At 33.5% G+C, this 21378-nt stretch overlaps 1 protein-coding gene across 3 annotated transcripts in view; it reads left to right on the top strand.

The window, feature by feature from the left end:
• The window catches only part of IQCB1 (IQ motif containing B1), a 53392-nt gene that overhangs the window by 3596 nt on the left and 28418 nt on the right, over nucleotides 1–21378 (top strand). For all 3 annotated transcript variants that reach the window (XM_027587476.2, XM_027587475.2, XM_027587477.2), the window contains exons 3-10: nucleotides 1225–1336; nucleotides 1772–1934; nucleotides 3821–3950; nucleotides 7705–7798; nucleotides 11731–11830; nucleotides 17987–18165; nucleotides 19903–20012; nucleotides 20626–20735. In XM_027587476.2, coding sequence (XP_027443277.1) covers nucleotides 1237–1336; nucleotides 1772–1934; nucleotides 3821–3950; nucleotides 7705–7798; nucleotides 11731–11830; nucleotides 17987–18165; nucleotides 19903–20012; nucleotides 20626–20735 — 986 coding nt within the window. In that variant the 5' untranslated portion in view covers nucleotides 1225–1236. The remainder of the gene's footprint in view (nucleotides 1–1224; nucleotides 1337–1771; nucleotides 1935–3820; nucleotides 3951–7704; nucleotides 7799–11730; nucleotides 11831–17986; nucleotides 18166–19902; nucleotides 20013–20625; nucleotides 20736–21378) is intronic.

The following is a 21378-nucleotide window of genomic DNA, read 5'->3' on the forward strand; positions in this document are numbered from 1 at the left end:
TCTTCTTCAAGCTTTATTTTTCTTATCTGTAAAATGAGATGATTACAGGCTCTACCTCATACTCCTATTGTGAGGATTAAATAAGATGATGAATATAAAAGCATTTAGTGCTGTGCTTAGTTCATAATAAATACCTAAGTATTTATTATAAGGATTGTACTTTTTATTAAATAATGATATCTTTGAGCTTTGAATGCCTTAAAATTTCTTCATAAAGAAAGGTTATAACAAATTGAATTGGGATGCATTTTTTATTTAATTTTAAGATAATCGATTTTATTTACTATGCTATTTATAAACAAGCTTTTGTTATAATTACATTTCATTTCTGAGTTGTGTGTTGGGGATCCCCAAGACCAACCCCAGGTTCAGTGATTCACTTAGAAGGCTCACAGTTCTTAGGATATAGTCATATTCGTGACTGTGATTTATTACAGTGAAAGGATACAAAGCAAAATCAAAGAGAAAAGGCAAATGGGGCAAAATCCTGAGGAAAACAGGTGCAAACTTCCAAGAATCTTCTCCCAGTAGATTCACATAGAACACACTTAATTCTTCCTATAATGAGTTCTGACATTTTGAAGTGCTGTCTACCAGAGAAGCTCACTAGAGACTCAGTGACAAAGGTCTTTATTGAAAGATGGTCATGTAGGTCATGTAGGTATCCTCTACTACCAAGTGCCAGAATTTCAAACTTCTGAAAGGAAAGCAGACATTCTGTATAAGCCACATTGTTTTCACAAACACTTTAGGCACAGTGAGCCACTCTTAATAGGGAATGGTGGAAACCCTTCTGAAATCCAAGTTCCTAGGCACCAGCCAGGGGCCAATCTTGTCTCAGGCCTTTGTTAGCTCTTTTCTGCACTTAGTGTCTCTCTTATGATTAAAAAAAAAAAAAAGTAATTTCTATCCCAGGACTGTTGTGCAGATTAGGAAGAGTGAATGTGGAGCACCTAGCACTATTCCTGAGTCTTAGTGCACGATAAATAATATGTGCTGTAGCTGTCACAGTAAATTATAGGAGTCTCTAGCTCTTTTAGAGGTATTCTGATTAGAAAAACCAGAGTCTACTGTAAGGAAGAAGTTGAAAAATCTACCCTTCACATCTCAAAGCAAGCAAAGCTAAAGTTTTACTTATATTGAAACTGATTTTCAAACATTATTTAGGGAGCAAATATTTTAGGGCTGTTTGACCTTTATCTTTCTGATTCTGTTAAAATATAGGTGATATAAGAAATGAAGCCAACAGGTACAGATCCAAGGATCTTATCTCTAGCTGCCGAAGTTGCAAAGAGTCCTGAGCAAAATGTCCCTGTTATACTGTTGAAGTTAAAAGGTAAGAAAATCTTGGGGCACCTGGGTGGTGCAGTCGGTTGAGCATCTGACGCTTGGTTTCAACTCAGGTTGTGATCTCAGGGTTGTGAGATCAAGCCCTGCATTGGGCTCTGTGCTCAGCACAGAGTCTTTTTAAAACTCTTTTTCTGTCTCCTTCTGCTCCCTGCCCCCCAAAATAAATAAATAAAGCTTTAAAAAGAGGTAAGAAAATCTTTTTGTGATTGGCTAATAACATTGTTTAAGTAACAAAATAATTCCATCATGGGTATAGTTTTGGTATTTGTTTCTAATTTGCTCAGAGAAATTTTAACATTGTGATAAAGCAGTGATTTTTTTTTTCTTTTTAAAGTATTTTTAGTTATTCAAACTGTAAAAATACAAAAGCTCTTGGATTTGTTGAGCAAAAATAAGTATATCTTATTTCCTTTTGCCTTAGAAATAATAAACAACACACCTTTGGGAAGCTCAGAGTTGAAGAAAATCAAACAAGATATATATTGTTATGACCTCATTCAGTATTGCCTTTTGGTGCTCAGTCAAGATTGTTCTCGAATCCAGGGAGGTTGGACTACAATTTCCCAGCTTACACAGATATTAAGGTAAAATGAAGCAATAAGTCCACTTGTTCTTGAGGGGTGTAGTAGTAGATTCTTATTTATAACATTTGCTTCTTTTTATTCATCTGGTTAATAAGCACTGGCAACCTTCTGTGTGGTAGTTTATGGTTGTACTTTTCCTTCATACTATATATTATTGTTTCTAACTATATTCGTGAGTATTTCACTGTCTGAAATTTTGCTGCATAAGTCCTATGACGATGATGATCATGTATTTTGCTCACCACTCAGTCTCAAGTACCTAACAGACTGTTTATTGACTAAAGAGTATATGAAGAAATGAAGATACTAAACGCACTGGCTCTATACTGGAAAAACTCACAATAGGGATGAGATGACATCATACAAGGCTGAATGAAATAGGTGTGAAATGAAAGATATAAGCAAAGTACTATAGGAGAACAGATATAGTTGTTCCATGTTGTGTTGATTTAGTTACTTTAATTGTATATTTCATTAGGTAACCCAGATTCTGTAAATAAAAATCAGAAGCAGCATATACAGACATACTGCCATGCTAGAAATTCAGGGAAAAGATCAAAATCGTTTATTTTTAAAAGAGGCAAAAAATAAACCAGTTGTTCTCAGTGCCTAAGCTACTTCCTAATTAAGTAGCTAAAAGCGTGCATTACTAATTGATCTTACCTTTCAAAACTGCTATTCCTAATTTGTTACTACATAAAGGCCAGATTCAAGGTGTATAGTTAGAAAAAACAATAATGTACATAATGTTCTTTTTAATATTTGAATTTTCAAGGTTATTTCCTTAAGTAAATAAAGCCTTTGTTTTGATTAGATATATTGGCTCATGAAAATATTGATTGAGTAAGGCTCTCTGGGGTGAAATCCAAGTCTTACGAAATCCCCATGTTTCTGAATGTACAAAAAACATATTTTTGTTTATTAATGTTCACAATCAAATTAAACACTCTTAAATAATTTAGGAACCAAATAAAAAGAGAAACTAATATATGTAAACATTTGTCCATTAACTTTAGGACTGGTGTGCAAAAAAAAAAAGTACACTGAGCATTCACCAGTTTTTAGCATACTCATGGGTAGTCACTATTGCTTATCAGTGTCTTCACATTATGTTAAAAAAAGTGTCTGACAGCAATATGTACTAATTAGAGACCATTCTTGGGTTGGGGACTCTTGTTAGTATCAGTCTACACAAATACTTTTTATTATCCAAGGGTTGAATATACCCATTTTATATCCAGGGAGTGATTTTTATGTGCAGTTTCAAGAGGATTCATTTCTCTAAATGACTTTCTCTCCTTTAATGTAAATTACAAAGTGTTCCTAATAGAGCTAGGTTTTTACTGTTTACTCTTCTGCTATAAGGAATATGTAGTCAGATATTTTACAGACTTTAAGAAAATAGATCTCTTGGAGAGTAGAATTGGTATTGGAGTGTTTGATTTCTTAATCTGTCCCTGGTAGACTAATCCTACCCTGGGTATTTTTCAGCTATCAGAGGTCTAAAAGGTATCAGTTAGCACAAATGTTTTTCATGAATAAGACTCCCAAGATATTGTATTGCTTTTAAAGTGTTTGTAGCTCATTCACTGAAAACTTGCCTCATTTCTCTTATTTGTGAGTCAAGTGTATTTTGTTTCCCAAAAGGTTGACAAGTAGGTTTTTAGGACATACGAGTCCTGGCTCTAAGTACAGGCAAAGTCCACACCACTTACTTTTCTAGAAAGTTGTAATGCTAATTTTCCAGCAGTTCTTTTTTGACTTGGCAACAAAAGAGATAACTAAAAATTCTCGTTAAGGCACAATGTTGTCTATAGAAGCTCTAGCATTCAAATGAAATTTATAATTAACACAAACTGAGTCACAGACTTGTGCTCGTATTTCAGCCATTGCTGTGTGGGCTTGGAGCCAGGAGAAGATGCAGAGGAATTTTACAATGAATTACTCCCATCAGCTGCAGAAAATTTTCTGGTTTTGGGGAGGCGATTGCAAACATGTTTCATCAATGCAGCTAAGGTATATGTGTTTATTTAGTGTTTTAATAGCCAAAATTCTTGAGATGTTCTACATTATTTTTCACATATGCAGTATTTGGCTGAAAGTACAATTAGAGTAGTGGATTCAAACATTTTTAAAATTACAACCAAAAATAATCTCCAGGTGTGAAATTTTAAAGTGCTGGCTGAAACATGACTTTTTGAAGGATCTGCCTTGCTTCATAACTTTGAGCAGCACCCATAGACATTTATTTCCATAGCATCTTCCAAAACCTACCTTCTACTTAAATTAAGAGTAGAGGAAAATATTGTTCTGTGGCCCAGCACTTATCTAATAGCTTCAGTGGCAAAAAACTATAAAGGTGAACTTTCTCTGTTTGATCTTTCAGATCTTCTGTAGTTGAAATATTTCAGCCCACACATAGGGCTTGTCAATCCAACAATCATTTGTTGGATGGATTATGCTAAATGCTATATGTACTATCTTTTTTTTTTAAAACCCATGAGTTACTTAGAAGTATGTTGCAATTTAACTTCCAAATATTTGAGAATTTTTTTTTTGTTTTTATTTAGATTCCAGCTAGTTAACATGTAGTGTAATATTTCAGGTGTACAATTTAGTGATTCCACACTTCCATACACCTGTTGCTCATCACAAGTGCACTCCTTAATCCCCATCACCTATTTAACCCATCCCCCCAACCACCTCCCCTCTGGTAACCATCAGTTTGTTCTCTATAAAGAGTCTGTTTCTTGATTTGCCTCTTTTTTTCTCTATGCTGATTTGTTTCTTGAATTCACATATGACTGAATTTTCTTGATGTTTATTGTTACCAATTTTAACGTTAATTCTCTTGTGGTCATCAGATAACATACTCTGTATCATTTCAATACTTTAAAATTTTTTCTGACTTGTTTTATGGACCTTTTATCTTGGTGAATGTTTCCTTACAAGCTGTCCTTGCTTTGTACAGTGCCATCTTAATTGAAACTCATGCATATTAGAACATGTAAGGATTTTGATATGCACAAGTTTCATTTAACATGGTACCATGCAAAAAGCAAGGACTGCCTGTATACTTGAATGTGAACTCTGCGTTTGTTGTGTGCAATGTTCTATGACTGTCAGATCAATTTGGTTATAGAACCTATAGGAATCATAAGTTTACAAGGCTGAAACTCCTTTATCTTGTAGTTCTTGGTGATGTATACATTTGGGACTACTGCTATATTAAAGATTGAGCAGATTCACAACTTTTGTGAATTAAGAAGAGAAATAACTATGTCATCATGGGATTTTAAATTCCATTTGAGGTGCTTTAAGTATATAAGGAATGGACACAGTCTTGTACTTAACGCCTAGGCTAATAAAATAGACAAGATCTTCAGATATTTCTTATAGAAAACCTGAGACAGATGTATCTTTAACTAAAAAAACCCAACAAATTAAAAAATTATGAATGAAATTGAATGAGACATACAATATGGATAAGATAGTGATTTGAGTGTAAGAAACAAGGCAGAGGATCTTAGGGAAAGAGAAGAAAAAATGAAACAAGATGAAACCAAAGAGAGAGACAAACCATAAGAGACTCTTAATCTCAGGAAACAAACTGAGGGTTGCTGGAGTGGAGGGGGTTAGGAGGGATGGGGTGGCTGGGTAATGGACATTGGGGAGGGTATGTGTTCTGGTGAGCTCTGTGTATTGTGTAAGACTGATGAATCACAGACCTGTACCCCTGAAACAAACAATACATTTTAAGTTAATAATAAAAAAAATGAAAAATATACCACAAAAAAAAGTACTGTTGGTAGGGAATTAAACTTAGTAGTAGAGTATGGGCTTTCTATGTAAATTAGTCACAAATTCTTCCAGCATCTCCTTTGGCATTTTGAGGGATTGTTAGCATTAAATAAATTTTGCATATTTCTAGATTTAATTAATTCAAGTTAATTAAAGTAGCATGAGCTATGGGAATTTGTGTTAGACTTGATTTCTTTTCCTGGCTGTGCCAAAAACTAACTCTGGGTTCTTAGGCAAATCACTTGATTTCACTGTACCTCAGTGTCCTCCTTTGTAAAATGATTTCTATCTCATGAATAGCTCAGACCATTAAGACAGCTTTCTATTTTCTTCAGTGTACTTTTATTTAATATTAGGGGGATAGTAATTACATTCTTTTCATTTATATAGTCCTTTTCATTTATATAGTCAGTCCTTTAATAATATTTTCCTGTTCTTTATTGTGGTATTTGTATAGAGACTAAAAACTTTTTTAGTAATACATCAAAGGGAGTAAACCAGCTACAGAAAAAGAGGGCCACTTTACCACAGGGCAAAATTAAAAGATTTTTAAGAGATTACAAGAAAACTGAAGTTATTAGTTTTATCTACCTAGGTGTTTCCCAATCAAAAAAAAATTAATTAGCTAGCATAGTAGATCATGTGGTGGGACATACACAGGATGATCTGGCCTAAACTGTAGACTGGTTAAAATATACGCATACATATATATGCACACATGTGTACATATATACATTCTTATATATTGCCGTAAGAAAAATACCTACCCAAAAATTTTGAAATGATTTAAGGGTAAGTTTTCTTAACCAGTCTCAGAAGCCATGAATTTATGGGTGGCATTATCTAATTGGTTTTTTAAGGAAAACAGGAAGTCTAGGAGCCCAGTACTATCCTTTGAGATTGACAACAGTGAAGACATGACAACCATGCTCTTTCTGCTGTGTCTTTTGGCGAAACTGGCAAAAGCACTTTCCTGGACTAAAGGAATTCTTGATCTAATGTGACATTTCTTTCTTTTTTGTTTTTTGGGTTTTTTTAAATTCTATTTAAGTTAGCATGTGTCTGTTTTAGCACCTACCTAATCATGTGCTAAAATAATACTTTTATTATTATGAAGAATAATCATTGTAATCATAATGTTTTTGGTGTTGTCATCATTACTTTTGTGCTAGAGGACAAACGTTTGAGACATGGATAAAATTAGTGGCCTTCATACAACTTTCCACTGAAGTTACATGGCCAGTAAATGACAGAATTGTGAACAAAATCTGCTTCTTATTTGCCACTGTGACACATGCTCTAATCCAGAATAATTTCTCACTCACTTTCTAGAAAGGAAGAAGTAGAAAAGTAGAAAGAATTGTCATTTATTTGTTGAATAGATACTAATTGAACATTTTACTATGTCAGAACTGTTTTAGACACTGAGTATATAGTGGAGAGCTAAGTAACATGGTCTCTGCTTTCATGGAGTCATAGATTAGAAGCTGTAACTGAAATGCACTAATAATAATGCTTTACATGCTGACACATTTGCATAGAGCAGTGATTTTCAACCCTGGCTGCATAACCAAATCACCCACCTAACTGTAAAAATACAGATGTCCAGACTTTGACTTTGGAGATTCAAATTTAGTATGTTTGAGTTAAAGCCTGTACATGGGTATATTACAAAACAAAAACAAAGAAAACTCCATGGTGATTTTGATGCATAGCTAGTATTGGGTATGTTGTCTCATTTGACCTCTGGATAACAACCATTTCTCTAGTAAGTAGAGTAGGTATGACTAGCCTGTAACACAAATTTTATAAATTAAGAAACTAAAGGCTACAAGATCATGAATAGCTAAGTAAGATCCAGCAACCAGGTCCTCTGACTCCCTAGAGGGAAGTTTCTCTCTCTCTCTTTTTTTTTTTTTTAATAAAACAATTGCAGAAAAGTAAATTGGGTTTGTGTGTGTGTATTAAGGGTGAAGAAAAAGATGAATTACTACACTCTTTCCAAATAGTGACTGATTCTCTCTTCTGGCTCTTGGGAGGCCATGTTCAACTCATCCAAAATGGTAAGAGAAAAGATTTTTAAGATAACTGATAATCATTGTAAAGTACCTGCTAACAACTTGATTTTTTTTCTAAAAATAAATACATCATTAACTATACAGGTAACCACAGTTAAATGAAACTACATTGAAATAACCCCACACGCAAAAAATAAAAGCCCATTTGGACATTCCAGCTTTAAATAACCAACATTGACAATGTGAATATTAAAGAGAAAATTGCTTAAATATAATTTTCTTCTTAGCTTTTTCTATTTAGCAAATCCAAGATAAGGATTCATGATAATTTTAACAATTTAGGGAAAAAATTTTCAAAGTTCCAAAGATTACACATGTATTTTAGACTTACTGTGAGAGAAATCCCTATGTACAGAGTGGATATGACTTAATTCATAGCCTAACTATTCATATAAGAGTAAGCTTTTATATATTGACATTTTTACTGAACTTGAAAGTTATTTTGTAGGATATTTCTACACTTACATTGAGAAATATAAATATGCATTAAGTTTTTTTTAAAGATTTTATTTGTTTATTTGAGAGAGTGTGTGCGCAAGAGAGGGGGAAGGGGCAGAGGGAGAGGGAGAGGCAGGCTCACCACTGAGTGGGGACCCCGATGCTGGGCTCGATCCCAGAACCCCAAGATCATGCCCTGAGCCCAAGGCAGACTCTTAACCAACTGAGCCACTCAGGCGCCCCATGCATTTGTTTTATATTGTGTTTTCTTAAGACTGGGAAAGTAATCTTTATTGATAATTGTGGCAACATTTGTGTCCTCTTGAAAGATTAAATCTAAGATAAATATAATTATATGAGAACAATATAAGAACATTGTTTGACTTTTTTTTAAAAGTAAAAATTGGATTTTTATTTTTAATTTTATTTTTTTTTTCTCAGAATCATGCATGCACATAAAGAATCAAATAGTTCTCTATGGATTGTTAAAAACACAATCCCTGGTTCTTGTGCCTCACTTCATTTCCCATTTTCTGAAGGCAGCCACTTCAATTAGTATAACTAATACTTTGGGTAGTTATATCCATTTTTTTTTTAATTATGTTAGTCATCATACAGTACATCATTAGTTTTTTATGTAGTGTTCCATGATTCATTGTTTGAGTTACATCCATTTGAAGCTAAGTACATGCAGAAACCAAGTCCTATGATTCCCCAAAGAACAGTGTCTCTGTCTCTCTCTCTTTTAATACTTAGATACTTCCTTTTCTTTTAAAGCATTACCTATTAGTTTCCTGTTATGAAACAAATATTATTATAAAGTTCCCAATTTAAACAACTTTTACCAAAAATAAAAAGTCCTTAGTTTTACTATAGTGGAATGTAAAAGACCTAGTAAAAAGAGAGCAGGAGAGAGAATACCGGAATACAACTTTTAAAATATGGCAATTTTTTTTTTTTAAATAATAGCTGTAACAAAAGTTACAATGTTCCTCAGGTCAATCTGAGGTTTAAAATATCAATAATGTATTAAAACTAAATGGTTGTGAAATTCATATACAAAATTGGGATCTCCAATAACCTTTCTCTCTAAAAAGAATCAGCTTTTTGGAGAAGTGGCTGACGGTATGTCTGGGGTAGAAAATATGCAAGGTAAGCCTGAAATATTTTGAATACCAGATAGAAAGGAAGCAATCAAAGTTTATTAGGATTCTGTGAAAAGTACTCAACCAAAATAAGGAGGTTTCTATTATCCAAAAATGGGAAATTTGAACGGTAATAAGGATAATAACTACTGAGGATTGAAACACATCAAATATAGTGAGACTATTAAAAAAATTATCATTAGATAGAGAACCAATTCATTTTGAAAACTGGTAAATGAAGAATCCAGCATTTATCTTGTCTTATGTATCGATGAGGAGAAATTTCTCTTTATAGAAGTATTCCAACTAATAGGTGAAAAAGGAAAGCTAGACTATTACCACTGTACAACTATTAATGAATGAACAAATTTAGGAATTAATCATCCATCACTGTCAAAATTTCAGAAGTACTTCCTAATGGCTCATCATAACCTCACATATGAAATGTAGATGTCAAAAATTCAAACCTGAATCATTTTGATACCCCAGCCACAATTACCGATTTATAGAAGGTCAGAGAAACATTAAATTAACATCCCATGAATGCAGTTAGCAAAACTAGCTTGTGAGAAGCTCATAGGACAATTAACATAGTTTTGTCAACAAATAAAATGTAAGGGTAAAAAAAAGGTAGAGGAGGAATCCATAGATTAAAACAAATTTGAAAGATAACCAATTACAATGTATAACGTGCAATGGGTGGATCTTATTTGGATCTTGATTCAAATAAACTTAAAAATCTGCAAAACATTTGGAAATTGGAGCACTGACTGAATGATAAAATTAAGGAGTCATGATTATATAGGTTACATAACGGTTATGTTTTATTTTTTAATATTCATATCTTTTGGGAGTATATATTGAAATACTTGTGGATTAAATAATTTGATATCTTGGATTTACTTCAAAATAAAATGGGAGGCTTTGAAGTGAATGGGCTAGGTGACATAAGATTGGCCATAAGTTGATCACTGGTGAGGTTGAATGACTAGTACATGCAGAGTCATATTATTCTCTTGTGTAGGTTTGAAGCTTGCATTATAAAAAGCTTAAATGGGCAAAAGTATCAGTTTTTGTTTTTGGGACCAAATAGTTATTTGACACTAAGTAAAACAACTACATTTGAAAAATGGAATAGGGGCTCCAAAAATGTTATATAATAATATAAAACAAACACTGTAAAAAAGAATGGGATGACTCTTTAATAAATTATTTTAGCATAACTTTTTCCAATATAGAAAAAAAGATATATATATATATATACTACATACTACTTGAGTTCAATGAATTGAGAGTTTAAAAAAGTTAATAAAACATCTTTAAGTAGACAAAAATGAAACAATATACTTATCCCAGTTATAAAAAAGAATTTTTTTACTATTGAAGTAATAGTAAGAAGACATAGAAATATTTAGTAGTAGTGGAATTAATTTTTTTGAAGTTGTTAAATGTTACAAAAATGATGTTTAGTAAAATATTGATATATTGGACTCTGTAAATAGAAGAGTAATTAATATGTGAAAGAAATCAACTATGTTCTTTCAGTAGAGAAAAAGAGGAAAAGGGTAAAGTTTCATGGAAGCTAGGATAGTATTCACAGGTGTGTCTTGCCTGCACACCTGACCCCACTTTAATTAAAATTCTGATCAGTTAATGGAGAAGGGAAGAGAAACTGACATTTACTGGGAACCTACCCTGTTCTAGGACTCCTGCAGTAGTCTGTGAGAGAGCTAATCTAGCTTTATTGATGAAGAAACGGTGTTCTGAGAGGTTAAGCAACCTGCATAAGCATCCAATGTCAGGTCTTCATAACTGGCTGCTCAGAGCCTAAAAATTATAAACCAGTAAAAACAAATGTTGTTTTGTAAGTAATAATTTCATTATTATTTAAGATAAAATATTAGCAAACATGGTGCATTATGTAAAATAATTGAGTGTTTTTAATGATGTAAGCCACTGTTTACAGTCATAAGTACCATTTCCATTCCTTCATATTCTCTCTTCTTCACAGGAAATTTCATTTTATTCACTGAAATTTGTTGCTAGAAAGAGATTCAAATTTAGGATATGTTTTGTTTCTTATTTAATGGAAGATAACAGTAGAGTCTTAGTTTAGTATTTGTGGATGCTTTCTATTTACACCTTTCATAAAATGGAATGACTTATTTATGATTACTTAAACTGCCCATCTTAAAATCTTCTTTATTGTAAAGTATACAAAAGCAGAAATGTTAGCAGAAATGGTCATGCTTTCATTTGGTTTTTAAAAGGACAAATGAATCCCAATTGTATCATAGAAGATACATTTAATTTTAATTTTTTTTTCTCTTTTAGTACTACAAAGTGATCATTTCTTGCGCTTACTGCAAACTGACAATGTTCAAATAGGATCTACAGTCATGACTATGCTACAGAACATACTACAGATCAACAGGTGATTTGGTTTTACAAAGTATTTATCAAAGTATTTATAATTTTTAACTCCAGAAGCATTACCAGTTTTATTCTACTTTTGCTGAAATCCATCAATTACATATGACTTGTACATGATACTTCAAGAGCTCTGTTATTACCATTGTCTTTCAGAAAAGAATATAAAATACCGTCAAAGACTGGAAATTTATTTTTGAATTAGTATCTCAGAGCTTAAGAAGATTTTAGACCAATCTCAGGCTTAGAGAAGAAATATGGTGGTATCTGAAGAAAAATATTGGGATCAGAATAAAAAAATGCTTAATCGTATATTTATTTAGCAAATTGCAAGCTTACTATTATGGCACATGCTTCAGAATGGCATAAAAGAACTAATTGGCAATTTTTCCAGGTTAAAATGGAAAAAATATACACAGTTGTAATAGTTGACTCTTCAGTTCCATATGGATTTATTATGCATCTGTTATGTGCCAAGTATGTGTGTGTCATTGGGTTCCCAAAGTTGATTAAGATATAAAACTTGCTTTCAAGTAGCTTACAGTGTAGTGGAAGAGACCAACCCATGAACATAATTATATTATAACATATTAAGTTAAAATTATAAAAGTATGCACAAGTGTTAGAGGAGCTCCTATCCCAAACTGAGGGGTGATGCTTCCAGAAGAAGGTAACACCTGAGGTGAAACTTTAAGTTTGAAAAATTCCAGAAAGGAGGAAGGGAAGAGAAAGCAGTATTTCTAGGCAGAGGTAACAATGTAAGCAAATGCACAGAGATAAGAAACAACATGCTGAGGATAAAAAGTGGGTACAGTTCATCGTTGCTGGCATTTAAAGTTTGGCATGTGGAGGTGGCTACCAGGTTCTGCAGACTTAAGTCATAAAGAACTTATATGCTGTGTTAAGGATAACAGCAGATGCTTAATCAACTGAGCCACCCAGGCACCCCTTAATAAGAAAATTTTTATCACTAAATACCAACAAATGTTTCCCCCACTATCTGAAAGTAAAGCATTCTTATAAAACCTTTCCTAAGCCAAAATGGCATAAAGCAAAGAAACAGCATGAATTTATATGGAAAAAATTTTTGAGCCTTCTAAGACCCACAAGATAACCTCCCAGGTTTTTCTGATACCTTAAGACACATCTTGTTAAAGGACGCACAGAATAAATTGAGATAAAACACAGATGCTCACAGGCAGCTCAAAGTGATGGCAACTTGATGCTGAGATACTGAGTGCAATTGCCAGGGAAGGAGCTTGGTGGTACCACTCTGGCTTCTGGTGGTGCGCACTGCCTCTATAACAGCTTGCTGCAAAACAAATGCTGAATGCTATTTTCACTTTTCACCTTTTTTTGTAAAAGCAACAATCTTCAGATTTCTTTTAGTTAGCAAAAAACAAATACTAATGTAGGTATTTAATAGAAGTCAAGTGGTGTAATGCAAACTTTTGAAAAGCAGGGGATACCTGTATTAGAAAAAAAAAGTGTCAGATCATTGCCCTCAGCTTCCACTTTAGGAAACTAAGAAGAGGGAATTAAAATGAAGCAGAAGAAAGAAAATTATAGGGACACCTGGCTGGCTGTGTGCAGCTGGTGGAGTGTGCAGCTTTTAATCCCAGGGTTGTGAGTTCGAGCCCCATATTGGAGGTAGAGATTACTTAAAAAAATGAAATAAAATCTTAAAAAAGAAGAAAGAAAATGATAAAGATCAAAGCAAAAATCAGTAAAATAGTAAAAACAGTAGAGAAAATCAATGAAACCATAAGCTGATTCTTTTTTTTTTGTATTGGATTTAGTTTTATAAGCTGATTCTTTGAGAAGGTCAATGAAATTAATAAACCTGTAACAAAAGACTGATTGGGGGAAAAAGAAGAGAATACAATCTACCAATGTCAGGAATTAGGAGACAATACAATAAAGTCAATAGATATTAAAAAATGTATTTATATCATAAAGTAAACAATTTTATACTTGTTAAGGTAAGATGGACAAGTTCTTTGAAAGACTCAGACTACCTAAATTTAAGAAGCAACAGAAAGCAGCAGTAGATAATCTGAATAGCCTATAACTATGAGTTTGTAGCTAAAACACTTCCCACAAAGAAAACTCCATGATTAGACAGTTTTTTCACTGGTAAATTCTACTAAACATTTAATGAAGAAGTAATCCTAAACAAATTCTTCCAGAAAATTGAGGAGAAGGGAATACTTCCCAACTCATAATAAGAGGTCAGCATTACTTGATAACAAACCAAAGACATAATATATTAAAACCCAGGAGTATATTAAAAAGTTAATACATTTTGGGGGCACCAGGGTGGCTCAGTCAGTTAAGCATCTGCCTTCAGCTCAGGTCATGATCCCAGAGGCCTGGGATTGAGCCTCGCAGTGGGCTCCCTGCTCAGCGGGGAGTCTGCTTCTCCCTCTGCCCCTCCCCCTGGTCATGGTCCCTCCCTCAAATAAATAAATAAAATCTTTTAAAGAAAAAGGTTAATACATTTTGAATAAGTTGCCTTTGTCCCAGGAATTTAGGGCTGGTATAACATTCTAAAGTCAAGCAATGTAATTCATCATATTGATGAAACAAAAAGGGAAAAACATATATCGATAGATACAGAAAAGCATTTGAAAAATCCATTATCCATTCCTGATTTTTCAAAAAGAAAAACTTTCAGCATAGTACTAGTAGAAGGTAGAAACTTTCTTAGCCTGTTGAAAGGCATCCAGGAAAAACCTACTTAATGGTAAAATGCTAAATGCTTTCCTTATATGACCATGGACAAGACAAGAATCTCCACTCCGATCACTTCTAATCAACATCGTATTGGAGTTTCTAGCCTGTACAGTCAAGAAGAAAAAGAAAAGTTATTTGTACAGACAGGAAGAAACAAAGCTCTCTGTATTTGGAGATGACATTGTCATTTATATAGAAAAACTAATGCAATGTGCAAAGAAGCTACTAAAACTAATAAGTGAGTATAGCAAGGGTAGTAGGATATAAAGTCAGTACAAAAATATAATTGAAGTTTTATATCATCAATTGATACTCAGAAATTGAAATTTTAAGATATTGCAACTTAAAATAGCATAAAAATATGAAATATGTAGGGTTAAATCTGACAAAAGATGGCAAAGACCTATTCACTTAAAACTATAAGACATTGCTGAGAGGAATTAAAGAATATGTAAATAAATGGAAAGATATATTCTGTTGATAGATGAGTGGTGCAATATTAAGATCTCAGTTCTCTCTAAATTGATATGTATTTTAAATACAGTCCCACTCAAAATCTCATTTTTGTAGAAATTGAGAAACTGATTTCTACAATTCATATGAAAATCAAAGGACCTAAAATATAAAATAGCCTAACCATCTCTGAAAATGAACAAAGTTGGAGACCTAACACTACCCAATTTTAAGACTTTATAAAGCTAGTATAATTAAGACAATGAGGGACGCCTGGGTGGCTCAGTTGGTTGAGCATCTGCCTTTGGCTCAGGTCATGATCCCAGGGTCCTGGGATTGAGTCCCGCATCCAGCTCCTTGCTCGGCGGGGAGTCTGGTTCTCCCTCTGCCTGCCTTTTCCCCTGTTTGTGTGCTCTCTTGCTCTCTCTGACAAATAAATAAATAAAATCAGGGCGCCTGGGTGGCTCAGTCATTAAGCGTCTGCCTTCCGCTCAGGTCATGATCCCAGGGTCCTGGGATCGAGCCCCGCATCTGGCTCCCTGCTCAGCGGGAAGCCTGCTTCTCCCTCTCCCCCTGATTGTGTTCCCTCTCTCGCTGTCTCTCCCTCTCTGTCAAACAAATAAATTAAAAAAAAAAAAATCTTAAAAATAAATAATAAAATCTTTTAAAAAATAGTTAAGACAATGAGGTGTTGATACAAAGATATGCAAATATATCTATGGAACAGAATAGAATCCAGAAATAGACTTGCACATATATAAACAACTGATTTTCAAGAGGTGTAAAGGTCATTCAGTGGGAAAAGGATAGTCTTTTTAAGAGCGCTGTGAATTGTGTGAGACTGTTGAATCACAGATCTGAAACAAATAACGCAACATATTTTAAGAAAAAAGAAAAAGAAGAAGATAGCAGGAGAGGAAGAATGAAGGGAAGTAAATCATTGGGGGAGACGAACCAGGAGAGATGATGGACTTTGAAAAACAAACTGAGGTTTCTAGAGGGGAGGGGGGTGGGGGGATGGGTTAGCCTGGTGATGGGTATTAAAGAGGGCACATTCTGCATGGAGCACTGGGTGTTATGAACAAACAATGAATCATGGAACACTACACCAAAACAAATTATGTAATATATGGTGATTAACATAACAATAAAAAAATTAAAAAAAAAGAGTGATGGAACAATTGGCTATCAGTATTTAAAGAAAGCAGTGTTGATCTAGACCTCTTAACCAGTACAAAAATTAATTCAGAATGGATAATAGACCTAAATGTAAAATCTTAACTACAAAACTTCTTGAAGAAAAATAGTAGAAAGCCATTGTGACCTTGGGTTGCATAAAATTTCTTAGATTCTTAGATATGACACCAAAAGTAAAATCCATGGAAGAAGAAAATTGATTAGTTAGACTTCATCAAAATTTTGTCTGCTCTTCAAAAGACACTTTAAGAAATGAAAAAGACAGTACACACTGGCAGAAAATATTTGCAAAGCATGTATCTTAAGTGTTTCTATCTGGAATATATAAAAACTCTCAAAAATTTTTTAAAAGGCCCAGTGCGAAAAATGAGCAAAAGATTTGAACAGACAATTGCTCTGTTTGCCCAAGAAAAATGAAATATGTCCATACAAAGACTTGTATACATATGTTAATAGCAGTTTTATCTGAAATAGCCAATGACTAGAAAGGACTCAAATGTCCATTACAGGTGAACAAACTATGTGGTTATCCATAAAATAGGCTACTACTCAGCAAAAAAAAAAAAAAAAGGAATGAACTATTCATATATGTGACAATACAGATGAATATCAAAATAATTGTGAGTGAAAGAAGTCAGGCAAAAAAATACATACTGTATGATTCCATTTGTATAAAACTCTAGAAAATGTAAACTAATTTATAGTGACAGAAAATAGATCAATTGTTGTCTGGAGAGGCTGCCGAAAATGTGAAGGAGGGGGGATACAATGAAGCACAAGGAAACTTTGTGGCACAATGGATATGTTCCTTATCGTGAGATGGGTGGTAAAACGTGTTAAAACTAAAATTTTATTCAACTCAGTTATTAATGAAGGAACCAGTAAGATGTTTATATAGGTTCAAAGGAGAATTTGAGGAGGGGAGATTTATAGAGTGGTTTTCAAAGGAATGTAGAAATGAATTTGCTAATAGCTAAAAAACCTGATTGATGTCTTATAAAAAGTAGTAACCTTTACAGTTACATTTTCTACTGGATAAAATCCATTTGTATTGTTGAATAAGAATCTATTTACATTGCTCTCAGATGAGAATCATTGTTACTTGTTTTCTATAAGCCAACCTCTACATTTACAGAATTGCAAAATATCCTATCAACAGTAAATCATAGTCAAGCAAAGGTACACATATTCTTTAGTGGGGAGGGAGTAAAAGCTACGCAGTAATTTCTTTTGACTATTTCGAAGTTCCAGATAAGTTTTCATCACATCGGTAACACAACATGATAGTTGTTAGTATAATGAAGAAAATACCAAAGGAAAGGTAAATTCCTTCTATATTAAGTCCATGATAATTGAATATCTGTAGCATTTTTGTCTTCATACATCATTAAGCAATGAACCATGTACCATTCTGTGATTTTCCTCTTTGACGTTGTTGCTTTGACGTTTTTGAATCATCTATTTAATATTTTGTGCATTTATCTTTCCTCTGCAATTTGATTGCAGGTTTTTCAGAGGAGAGGGCATGTAGCTGCTTTGTATTCCCTGTTTTACCTAGCATAGTGCCTTAAACACAGTAGAAATTCAATAAATAGTAATTGATTTAATGCGATGTATCCTTGGAACTAAGCTATATATTTAAAAAATAGGTTATCTTCTTGCAACCTGGCACAGTTAGGCATCAAGTTGCTAGAATTTTTATGTTTAATTTTTTATGATACCTTTGCATCCATCAGTAATGGTACATTCTTTGTCTTTTTATTTTGTCTATTAGTGGTGATTTACTCAGAATAGAAGGAAAAACCCTGCATTCAATTTTAGATGAAGTTGTGTTCAAGCTTTTATCAACTCCTAGCCCAGACATAAGAAGTACTGCTACAAAGATCCTACTGCTGATGACTGAATCCCATCAGGAGATTTTGATTTTACTGAGACTAAGTGCCTGCTACAAAGGTAGTGCATATATTCTTTCTTTTCTGGAGATTCTCAAAAAGAAATTTTTATTGATGGCTTATGGAAACCAAAATTCCTATATTTTTTTGAAGTTTTTATTTAAATTCCAGTTGTTAACAGGCAGTATAATATTAATTTCAGGTACACAATTTAGTGGTTAAATAGTAATGGGGATTAAGGAGTGCACTTGGGATGAATGCCGGGTGGTGTGATGGAAGTGTTGAATCACTAAAATTCTTGTATTTTGAAAAAGTCAATAACTGAACTGTGCAGATAAAACCCTATTAAATAAATACCAATTCAGGAAAATGTCTTTATATAACCAAGCTATCTTCATGTCTCAACAGATGGCTTATGGTACTTTGTTGATGAGCTTACAATGGATACTTATTCCTTCTCTGACAAAAGAGAAAAAAAAAGTTGTGTATTGAGTATACCATATAGTATAGTAAAATAATGACCAAAAGACTGGTTACCTTAACAAAATTAACTTTACTGGAGAAGATAGAGCTGTGCTTGAGACATTTACAGCCCTTTTGATCTTTACATCAATTAATAATTACTCTTCAGGTCTTTCACTGCTGTTTCTCAAAGCAAAAAAATCTTCCTCACCTCCAAAATCAAATGTGTATACTCACTAATACAGGGCGATATTGTGTGGAAATTTTTAAAGATTAGAACATTACATTATGATGCATTTAGTACCCAAACTATTACAGTGGCTTTCAAAACATGCTTGATGATTTGGAAGGCACTATTTAGTAACTTACCTTGTATCAGTCATTACTTTGAACATTATAATTATGTTATAGGAATAGAGAGGGAAAGAAGGTGCCAGTAATAGAACTCTCTAATTGATATTGTGCCAGGTACACACTTTTTAAATTCTGTAGTTAGATTTCTTCTATAGAAATGTGAATGTCCAACAGACTTCATTATAAAGGAATTTTACCTGAACAGTTCGTCTCCCTTTCTTTTCTCAATAGAACTTAGTTTCCTCAAGATATTTTACAATCATTGATACTGCCGAGAGCTTGACTTTTGAAGAGAGTGTAAAGGCGTGGACAGATCCATATGATGGCTTCCCCAATTATACACCCCAAGGGCATTTTGCTTTATTTATACTGAATACATACATTATAATACATCATTCCAATGTGCTTAGAATAGTACTTTATATCTTATACTACTACTATGTTTTATTTTGTGATAAAAATGCAATATTTATAGCACTTCTACAATAATTGCTTAGTAACCTATTCATTTGCCCCAAATTACATATAATACTGTATATTTTTATTTAGCAATAACTTCCCTTAAGAATGACTAGTAACAACCTGTTTAAATGCTTCCACAGTATAGGCATTTACTCAGTATGTTATTATCTTTTTAAAAATGTTTCAGTTTAAAATATTTATGTTCAAACAGGAAAAAAATTGTCTCTACTCTTTGACTTAAAACAATGATTCCACTTACCTTTTTTTAATTAAAGATATTGAGTAAAAAGCCTTTGCCTCAGATCCTACAAGTGAGCACATAAAACTCTTAGGACAGAGAAATATCCTAAAGACCTCAATCTAGAAGTCTTTGAGAAAAGGAAAAGAAAAATCATGTGATTAATTTTGCTGTAATATTCATTTGTTTCCAAACCAGGCTTTGTTAACTTCTAATTAATACCAATTAGATAACAAATCATATTTTATTATTAAATGTTGTACCTTTGTTATTCCATTTCAGGACTCAGAAGTCTCCTAAATAAATACGAGCCAGGGACAGAGTTTAGTCAAGAACTTGGACAGCTCATTGCCCTTTTGACCCCTAAGGTCTATCAGGAAGTAGAAGAACAGGTAATAAATTATAAAAATAATTTGCATATTTGCTAACATTTCAGTAAACATTTTAGTTTGAAAATACTGGAGAGTGGTAGCCTCTTGAATCTTTTATTTGCTGTCTCTTCCCCTTTCTTTACTTATCTCCCCCAACATTCAGAGCAGTCATAGTTTGATCGGAGAAGGTGTTTTTATAGACCAAATTTTTAACCCTAGAGCCTTTTTTCTTTTTTTTTTTAGCCTGTTCAGAGAGTTCTTCATCCCCTTGAATGCTTGAATAAGTGAGGCCCAGCAAAAGAAGTCAAGCAAAGAGGGTAAAGCATTAAATAAGCAGAACTATAAAATCCTTATAAAAGGAGTAGAAGGGGTATTAAGGAGAATTCAGAGGTAATCAAACTATATCTTGAATACATTTTAGATATTGCCTGAGAGCCTAATGTATCTTTAAATTCGGGAGATCAAGTTTAATATTCTTAGACCTTACCTGTCCTGGACCTATGAAACTGTTGCCTCCTGCCCAGCTTATCAGAGATAGAGATTAATACTTGCCCAGGCCTGATATTTTAGGAGGTTAACTTCTAAAAGACTTTCACGAAGATGTCTCTAAACTAATTCTGGCCTTTAATTTCAGAAACTACATCAAGCAGCTTGCTTGATTCAAGCTTATTGGAAGGGTTTCCAAACTAGAAAGAGATTAAAGAAGCTTCCATCTGCTGTGATTACTTTGCAGAGGAGTTTCAGGTAAAAAGTTTTGGTGAGAGGAATGATGATCTTAGAGGACAGCTATATCTTATTACAGTTTAGCAGAGTAAAAACTTAGGATGTTTTCCCTCCAATTTTCTAATCTGTCTCTTACTCTTTTTTTAATTGAAGTGTAGTTCACATACAATATTATATAAATGTCAGTTGTACAACAGTGATTCAACATTTTATTTTTTTTTTTAAGATTTTATTTATTTGACAGAGATAGTGAGAGCAGGAACACAAGTGGGGGAGTGGGAGAGGGAGAAGCAGGCCTCCTGCCAAGCAGGGAGGCCGATGTGGAACTCGATCCCAGGACCCTGGGATCATGACCTGAGCTGAAGGCAGACGCTTAACGACTGAACCACCCAGGCACCCGTGATTCAACATTTATATACATTGTGAAATGATTATCGCATCAGGATAAGTCTAGTTATCAACTGTCGCCACACAAATGTATTAACAGTATTTTTGACTATATTCCCTATGCTGTACTTTACATCCTTGTGACTTACTTATTTCATAACTGGAAGTTTGTACTTCTTTTCACCTATTTTATCCATCCCCCTACTCCTCTCCCCTCTGGCAACCACCAGTTTATATCTGTTTTTATAGATTTGTTTGTATTGTTTACCTTTTTTTT

Source organism: Zalophus californianus, chromosome 1 (genome assembly GCF_009762305.2).
Source record: "Zalophus californianus isolate mZalCal1 chromosome 1, mZalCal1.pri.v2, whole genome shotgun sequence".
In the NCBI taxonomy this organism is placed as follows: Eukaryota; Metazoa; Chordata; class Mammalia; order Carnivora; family Otariidae; genus Zalophus; species Zalophus californianus.